The 9,823-nt window shown below is 36.6% G+C and overlaps 1 protein-coding gene across 1 annotated transcript; it reads left to right on the forward strand.

Moving 5' to 3' along the window:
* Window positions 1–3,997: 3,997 nt before the first annotated feature.
* Window positions 3,998–4,419, forward strand: LOC108968536. The gene has a single exon (XM_018932628.1). It carries the CDS (start codon window positions 3,998–4,000, stop codon window positions 4,334–4,336), a length of 339 nt encoding a protein of 112 aa, XP_018788173.1. The 3' UTR covers window positions 4,337–4,419.
* Window positions 4,420–9,823: the final 5,404 nt, after the last annotated feature.

A 9,823-nucleotide genomic window follows, 5' to 3' on the forward strand; every position in this document is an offset into this window, starting at 1 on the left:
TTAGCGGGTTTCCCAGGTTCTCACTCTTACGACTTTCCACACATCGGGTATTTGAACAGAGGTCAGAGGCAGGTTGAGGACCTTGGTAAGATAGCTCACTCCCGTCGAACCCAGATGCTTCAGCATAAGCATATTGATTCCATCAGGGCCAGTGGACTTTGAGTATGTCGATTTGTTTATAACATTCTGAACCATGTTCCTCAGCTTCGAAAATTCGTTGTGCTTTCTTATTTGCAATGTGCTCCTTCTGAGCGCTTGCTTGTACTTTGCGTAATTTTTGTGTGTCTCCACGCGGTTGTATCGCCTTTGCTAAGGGAGTGTTGTCGCCCAATGCTGGTGGTGATGATCTCGCTCTCAAAGATTTGTCAACACCAAGGTTTTTGGACCGAAATAGACAAGAACAGGTGTATTCTCGGCAACACTACCGCTATCTCAGTTCTGGAGGAACGACGCATATTTCCATGAGGCGGTGTCGATTCGCCACAGTTGCAGGAGCTTTAGCAGATTTGCTAGCTGTTAGGACGCATCCTCTACTGTTGCCGCTTATCGTTAGGGATTGGTTATTCGTTTAAACTTATTTCGCAACTAAACTGATAGTACAGGTTGTTCGACTATACGTGATTTCCGACCCCCGGTAGCTTAGAGCCCAGCGAGGGAGCCCTAACTCGATAGTACAGAGCTCTCCGTCTGCTACTACAGGTCGTTGTGTTGGCCGTTTTGCACACATCTTCTCCTAGTATCCGGATTTGGTGAAAAGCTTTCTGTAGGTCGATTTTTGAAAAAATAGTTTTGCCTGTGCTTAAAGTCGTGTAGAATTGGAATGGCAACCAGTCCGGTACCGTGACTGTATACAAGGCACGGTAACCCCGACAAAGTCTGCAAGAATTAGCTGATTGGGATACCATATGCAGAGTTTCATTAATAGTTCGAATTAAGCAAGTGTCGAAAAGAGCGTTCAGATCTCGCATTCGCCACGGGAAATGTGCAGAATTTTCGAAGAAAACTATGAATGATGGAATATAAGTATACATCGCAGTTCTTCAACGGTTCCAATAGAGTAGTCTGTAACTTATTGTCTTTTTATTTTTGCTTCTGCCCCCTATGGCATTGCCAGTGCTCAAAAGCCTTTGAATCTATCTATCAAGTAGTCAATAAGTTTTCCATTTCTTTGCACATACTGTTCCTCTAAAAACAAACTCAGTCAATCCATCTAATACTTCTATAGAAAAGCGCGACTTCAAATCTTCGCTCATTGTATCCAACCGAGAAATGTACACTGAGACCCTCGAGACCCTGTAGTATTCTTCACAAGTCCTTACGCAGAAATTTTGCTGTTTTGTTTATCGGCCGCAGATTCTTGGTTTTTCTTCGTCAACTTTCAGTTTTTTGTCTGCGATTTTAGAACGTTACAGGCAGCGTATTTATCATTACGATACCTTCGCCACATCGATCGAATATTTTTGCTGAATCTCGCTGATTGTTGCTGAATGTTGCGTTTCTTTGAAAATTTCGATAATCAATACTTTACCAAGTCTTTAACTGAAATTGCAAATGGGTTTTGAGTTACAGGCGTCGCTCAGTTCAATCAGAGTTTCGATCGAAATAATTTTTCGAATTTGTAGCAGTGATTACTCGGAGACAAATGATCTGATCACCTTCAATTATTTTGGTTAAACTTTTTAAAATAAACTTATAATTTTTTTCAATCGTAGGTTATTCTTCTGACAGTACTCTATAAGGAGAATTTGTTTCTTTCATTTATAGAAAATTACGACACTGAATGACTTTTTTGCTCCGTCGAAGATTGCGTGTAGTGAAATTTTCTTTATCAAAAACTGTGTATTCCTACAATATACAAAGTGCATATTTTCAATTCCCAAAAATCACTGTTTTGGCTGTAACACTCGGTGCATCCCTTAAAATTAAAGCAGAGACGTTATTTTGACACCGACGGCAAATAGTGAGAAAGATAAAATTTGGACTTTATGAAACATTTATTAAAATAACAATTTTTACGATATTAGGAGGTAACTTTTGACATATATATTTATAAAAAATCCATTTTCTTAATGCCTTTTTGAAGACAGTCCAAAACTATTTTGTTTAGTTTTCTCTTTTCCTCAGTTTCTAATTCTTTGTCATCATCGCCGTCCTGTCCTGTGGGCCACAAGCTTTGCCTGGCGTTGTATAGAAATTTCCTAAACTTCGCTTGCCTTAAGAAGGCATCCAAATCACTCCAGTCACAGTATTGAATATTATTGCAGCATTCTCCTATTAACCCAACGGTGAGGTCAAGCTTTGTATCGATAATTCTTTTGGCGATAGGTTGATCGCGTCGAAGTTCCTCCCTATAGCGTAACATTTTATATGTGAGTGTAGAGTCTTTTGCAGGTGTCTTCATAGTGAAATTTGTTTACTTTTTAGTTTTAAAGTGCCAAGTTTAAATTTCTTAAAATTACTGACTTAACTTCGCCGTCATTCAGAATTTATATACATCTTATGAGAGGTAGTAACTAATGGTGGCTATACAAATATTCGCGGCTCTATAAAATGCTTGAAGAGTATCGAGTGTTATCGTTATTTTACGAGGCAGTAAACGATGAACAAATAAATAATTAAATTATGTGTGTTATTTATAGTAAATCTGTGGTGTATTGATACTCTCGAAGTTTCGGCTTAAATATTTTAAAAAGTCTTGGCAATTCATGAATAAGTCGTGAAACGCTTTTTTTAGATTTCCGTTTTTCTTACTGTGGCCCCTCGTAAATTTTTGCCAAATACTTTTCTTCGAGTTTGCGCGTTTTTTTGTTGCAAAAAAAAAAATGGAAAAAGTTAAAGAGGTACCGTGGTGTAAATAAAAAGCAGAAAAACGCTTCACTCTATTTTCACCCAGGCGAAGACCTGAGGTACTGTAAGCTCCATTAAATATCTCACAGACAGATACAACTCTTGGTACACAGAAGAGCCTAATTCCACTGAAACACTCTTCATTTAATCTGTGAAAAATACAGTCTGACTTATTTTCATATGCGGAACATTCGAGTTTCATTTTTAACACTAAAAGTATTTCAATTTGACCCAAACCTAGATAAAGTGAGTAGTAAAATGATCAATTCTCCCTGTTATTAGGATTCAGGTTAGTTGAAATTTTTGATTTTCATGTCGTAGTACAAACATTATCGAATAACCGAGTCATATGTATGGTATATGTAATTGAATATGCTTTCCATACAAACAGTTCAACTTGGCTATTGCAAAAATTATATACGTTTCACTCAGCTGCCTCCTCTCTGCTATAGAAATGGTCGAAGGTGATGAAATCAGATAAAGCGATTACGAGAGCTGCTCAAAAGAAACTTCTGGAGAAAATTGTTGTCTTCTAAGAGATAATGATGATATCATATGTAGGTATTAACAAGTGGCAAGTAATAGTGAACTCGTCGAAAATCGCAGCACCGCTCATGGTAAAAGTCTAAAAAGGTGATCATTAACGAGGTAAATTATTATCGGTAATAGATTTCAATGAAATAAAGTACACAATAAAGCAAAAAGGAAGAGAACATAATTTTTGTACGAACCGTTGAAAGAGGGCGGTTCTTAAGAGCAGTTCTAACAAAATTAATCTCTAAAATTTTATGTATTGTGAAAGTTCGGGAAATCAATCTTCAAAGGAATCCTTTCCCGAGCAAATTCTTTTTTTCTTAAGAATAGTCCAAATTTTTTATTGGGTATGGTATTTCCAAATTTGTTTACATTTTAAACTTGCACAAGTAGCGGACCCATATTAAGCCATACAATTAAGCTACCTTACGCAGGTAGCGGACCTGTATTCGACCTTAACCTTAATCACCATGAGCAGGTATCTATAACATCTGTCCAAAATAATCTACCTGTCCCAAACCATACAAAGCGATTCAGCGTACATTCGTTATTAATCGTGCGTAAGAAAAATTAATTTGACCAACTTTTTTTTTTAACTGCGAGCAAAATATCAACAATGGACTCCGAAAAATCATATTTACCTTATAATATTTTCGTGTACCGTGCTGAGCTTTGTCGTCGTCGGCGTAAGGTTATCACCCTTAACAAGATGAAAATCGACATCACGCAAGAATTGATCGCTAATTGCTCCAAGAAACTGTGGGAATGCGACCAGGAAGACATCGAGGCTTTCAGTAGGCAGCTGTCGTTCAGAGATAAACTATTGCAGCAACAAAATTATTTATGCGGCAGAACAAATGCTACTTGCGAAACGGAGGTTGAGGAAAGTGTGGATAAAAACATGGAGTTTCTCGATTCCGTTAATTTCAATTTTCAGACGATAAATTACTGGTGAAGACGATATGATGAGAGATGTGGGTTAAGAAGAAATTGCCGGATTAAGAGTACCGTAAACTATGTTGTTGTTACTGATTTGAAATATAGGTGAAATCGCTTTTAAAAATCTGCAAAAATGTAAAATTATGATTTGTGTTACTTGCCTTTAACTTAATATTTTTTTTGTTTTTTTGTAAGAAACAGAAAATGTTTTCCTAAAAACAATTCTTTGATTTGAGACTATCTAGGTTTCTTATATCAAGAACTGTAATCAAAATCTCATCGGTAAAGGTTGCGAATCACACCATGAACAACATTTTGAGAGCCGACGATTTGACACATAAAAAGATGATAGTGTAGAGATTTGGATTGTCCAGGAAAAGGTAACCGACAGAGTCCGCAGGTTACTGCTTTAATATAACCAATCGAACGAATTTTTGGAAATTGGCGAATCGAACAAACAACTAGCATAAAAATATACTGGTATAATTGCTAAACTGTCTCAAAGTCACTGTGACCTCCAAAACCTTGCCATTTGCCGATAAAATGTCTCTTACATGAAACTTGGTAACGGTCTAAATCACAAAAAATAAGTATTGGAGACCCTTCAGAAGTAATGTTTTTTAAAAAGTGGAATGTTGGAATATTGAAAATGTAAATAGCTTGCGTTGGACCTTAATGAAAGAAGCCTTGAAAAAAAATTGACAAAACGTTCTTAGAAAAAATTATATATGTATAATAATCTAATCATAATCTATTTATTTTAAAAGTATTCTGCAATAAAATAAGAAACAATATAATATGAAGTGAGTTTCAAAAATTTTTGTGTTTTCCATAATTGTAAATAACCTAAATATTTTGACCAGAGAGCAGATCTTAAGCAAGGAGAGCAGAAGAGTGGCGATTCGAAAAGTCTGTCGTCTCATTCAAAGCTTTTGATGCCATCCTCGAAAAGATTTTCAGTATCAGATACTTAAGTTTGTCAGCGGTCAGAGATCGTTGTTGTTATAAATTCAACATACCCGAAAGTCTAGATGGCTACTAATCTAACATTATTGTGTCATTTCTAACGGGTAATCCAAATAGTGGTATCTTTTTCAATAGCCTTTTTTTGACGCATCACGCGTGAGTCGTGTCAAGCTGACATGTTATTTTTGTTCAGTATTGTTTGAAACACATGAACAAGTTTATTTCGAAAATTCGCGTTCTGCAAAGAATGAGTTTGGCGCGCTTCGTTCTAGTTTTGGAGTATACTGAGTATACTATTCGCAAAACCATCACCCATCTTGAATACCAGCATTCTTTATTGGATAAGATTCCACCGAAGAGACCAGTGAAGAAATTATAGCAGCTGAGAGTGTACAAAAAAACCACGGAGAGTCAGTTCGGTGCGCCGTTCGCAGCAACTCGAACTATCGTATGAACGACGTGGCCCATTTTACGTTGACATCTTATATTGGAAGCGTAGAAAATTCAGCTTGTGCAAGAACTGAAGTCACTCGCCCGTCTCTAGTGACATCGCTTCGCTCTATGGACTCTTGAAAAGTTCCAAGAAGATCCATTGTTTTAGAGCCAAATTTTGTTCAGCGATGAGACCTATTTCTGGCTCAACGGGAATATAACATTTGAAAGGGAAAGCGATAATCTTCAAAAAATAAATGCCAACTAATGTTCTTTCGAATAGTAATAAAAATTTGAAATTTCTTCTTTGTTCTTTCAAAAAATGGGGAACCTAGAAAAGGATCTCCCTTTATTATAGTTATGTGTATAGTTATTTTATGTTTCTGGCTCTTTAAGAATATCAAAGAGAAGTATTAAATAATCAAAATCGGTTAATTGAAAAAACGGATTATAATTTTGGGAATACCCAAATTAGATATTTGAATTCTTTCGCGGGTATCTTCCTTAAGAGTAAAGTTGAACTTTTTCCATTTGAAAGAGATGACTTTGTTTTCCCACTGTATTTTCATTTGGCATATGTAGAATACACGGTCAAGAATGCTTATACTTTTGCCAAACATTTCTTCGAGCCGACAGTATCCGACAAAAGAAAGGCCATGCTATCCGTTTTATCGACTTTGTAGATTTTAAAAGAAAGTTTTTCGCAAAGAATTTGCATAATTTTATGTTCGCACACTGACCACCACGACGACATCGATGATTGACATAAGACATTTATAAATGCCAGATATGCCATATGATATATATATATATGATTAAACCCTGCAAACGCGCATGCAAATTTAAAAATGCGCTTTTATAAGCTACTATAATTCTCTTCAAAACAGATTCCTTTCAAATCTAATTTCGAGAAAAACTTAAACTCGAGTGAAAGCAAATAAATTTGGGTCATCAACGTATGCCATTTTCAAGTAGTTTTACCAAAAGAGTATCTAAAGCAAGTTTGAATTTGTGTAAGCAGAAATATATATAGATACATACGAGGTTTGTTCAAAAAGTATGGCGAATTTTGTATTTCTTAAGAAAATGTTTATTCATTCATTTTGTCGCTAGAAACTATTCTCTACCAGATATATGGTTTCTGCCAATGTTTTCTGAAGACCTCAAAACTCTAAACAAATTAATTTGTTTGTGATCTTGTTTAGTTTCTCCTTCGATGTTGTTTTATCTCCTCAGTCGTAGCTAAAGATCGGTCTTCTAGGGGCCGATCTTGTTAGCAAAAGTAAGGGATATGAGTACCAACATGACACAGTAAAACAATAGAAACTCGCAGCCTGCGAAAATTCAAATTCCCGATATTTTTGGTACAAACTTTGCATATGCACACCTGTAAGTTGATACAAAGCTTGGAAAATATGTTTACCTGGCAATGAGCGGCAATTGTAATGCATACTTTTAGGAGTCAGCAGCAAGATTACCAAAGAAATCTTTTATAATATGTGAATGTCTGGCATGTAGGTGCAAATAAAGGGAAAATGCAGAGTAACTGGGCACACGATAGCTGCTTAAAATGCATCAAAGTGGCGAACGGAAATGAAAATGCAAAGCACACCAGAAAATATGCAGCTGAGATAAGAGTTAAAGAGGCGGAAAGGCACAGGATTTGCATGTGAGCGCTGCGGAAACTAGCAGTTTTTATATGCAAGTGTGCACTCAGAGGTATGTGGCACACGCTCTTGCACACACATACATATATATATAGACGATGTATATGTGGAGGGGTGTACGTGCCTCGGCCACCGAAGCTGATTTGTAGCGAACACTGCTGGCCAGTGCAATGAAAGTAATTAGTTTGCCTTTCTTGCATTTCAAATACGAGGAAGACATGTGATCTTGTCTGAGTGTACCGAATAAATGCAAATACGTGAGTATATACGCATATTTGCTACATATCTGCTTTAATGTTCATAGCTCCTTTAATTGCCGCCTTAAATTAAGCCGTGGTAACTCAAATAAAGATATTGAACCAACAGAAAACTTACCGGTTTAATTACTTTTCACTAAATATAATTAATTGCACGAAAAATAACAGTTTTATTTACTGAATGTTTCATCTCTTTAATGCATAGATGTGTGGTGCGTCTCCAGAATTAAGATTTCTGTTCATTAAAAACAGTGAGTATTTTAACAAGTAAGGAAAGGGAGGCTAAGTTCGAGTGCAAACCAGATATTTCATACTCCCACATCTTGCAAAGGACAAAGCCGGGGAAAATTCTTTTCAGGTTTCATTGAAGTATTCAACAGCTTGGCCGATAACCAACAAAAAGTCTCACATCTCCCCATAATCGGTATTTTGGGTCATGATCAGCTATGGTCCGATTTTGAACATTTGTAGGCTCGATATGGCATACCTCAGTGGGACTATGTGAGCAAAGTCTTATCCGAATATGGTCAATGGTACTTGATGTGTGTACTGAAATTGAAAGAATCATATGGAGTGAAAACTTGTGCCATATGGGAAGTAGGCGTGGTTGTAAAGATTTTGCGCACATAAGAATGTCATAATAATACATCCCACCAAGTTTGGTTCTCTCAGTTGAACAGGTCAAGTGACATGCGGTGCCACGCCCATCAGCCTATTTCGAAAGCGGCTTCTATAAATCCCTCTTATATCAACATGAATATTGTGGCTTAACTAACTTGGCAGATATCAAAATTAAACAATTTAGAGTGCGTTCCCCTTGTTACTTCAATTACCTGTACCAAATTTAAGTTTTATATTTTAGTCTGCGGCTGCGTTATGGCGTTTTATAAGTTTCCGATTAATGTCGTTTTGTGAGCTTAGATCGCATTCATATGAGAAATTGGCTTGGTGGTAATTCGATGACACCAATTTTTACAATTTGAGCATGGTTGACATCCGATTTCATTCAGTTTCATAGTGAGTGAGAAAGTCTCAAATAAATTTTCTTCTAAGTAAGTTATAGCTCCTATGTGTTGTTTGATACATTAACCTAGTGGATGGTGGGCCACACATGCTTTTTGAAAATTTACAATCCAAAGATGACCTATTTAACTAGTTTGTACTAAACTACTAATTTATTACATAATCTGTAGCAATGGTCCGATTTTGACACCCTGCTTTGGGTACCAAAACCTAAGTGTTCAAATTATTTTCACTCAAGCACTCTCTGCTTTCATATCTACAAAATGTTTAACTGTCGTTGATCTTTTTTATGATATGCACATTTTGGTATGACCTTGAGCATTCTAAGCGATTCGGTTTCTATCTGCTCAATCGTCGCGAAACGCCATCCTTCTATGAGGCTTTTCATTGTTAGGAATAAGAGTAGCAGATCAGAACTGCCGAATACACTGGCTGACTTATTATTACAGTTTTATTTTTGGCCAAAATATAACGAGCAAACAATGATTGTTTTGGTTGAAATTCAGCAATTTTGGAGCGAATTTCGCTGCCACATGCCTCATGGCCAAATATTCGAAAAGAATGCATAGCATATTCCGCCATATTTTGTTGCTCCTCTAATAGTGATTCGACTATCTCCTAAACATTTTCTTCACTTTCTCAACATAAACATCGGTTGTCGGAAGAGTCGGAGACCCTATAAAGTATATATATAAATGATCAGTATGTTGAGCTGATCATTTTGCCATGTTCGTTTGTCTATCTGTCCGTCCGTCCGTCTGTATATATATATATATTGCTATATATATTTCTGGCCTAGGCAACACTAAGTGTACATACCAACTAGTCCCTCAGTTTTTAAGGTATCGGTAGGAAATGCCGATATCGGACCATTACAACACATAGCAGCCATACAAACTGAACACATAGTTACTAAGAGAAATGCACATGTGAAGGGTATATTAGTTTCGGTGCAGTCGAAGTTAACGTTTTTCCTTGTTTTGACTCAGAGTGCACCCATCGTCATCCCTGTCAATATTTAAAGTATTTTTGAACACTTAATGTCATTTTTTATCCAAAATTGAACGCCAATGAGAGATTGAAGAATTGACAGAACATGTGGATCATTCTGAACAACTGATTGACTATAGGTCCAAAACCGGGGTGGAGACAGAAATT

Source organism: Bactrocera latifrons, unplaced genomic scaffold (genome assembly GCF_001853355.1).
Source record: "Bactrocera latifrons isolate USDA-ARS-PBARC rearing strain unplaced genomic scaffold, ASM185335v1 scaffold_22, whole genome shotgun sequence".
Taxonomy (NCBI): domain Eukaryota; kingdom Metazoa; phylum Arthropoda; class Insecta; order Diptera; family Tephritidae; genus Bactrocera; species Bactrocera latifrons.

What these genes read in the sequence shown, in the direction of transcription:
- LOC108968536 (XM_018932628.1), top strand. Translation starts at nt 3,998, where the DNA reads ATGGACTCCGAAAAATCATATTTACCTTATAATATTTTCGTGTACCGT.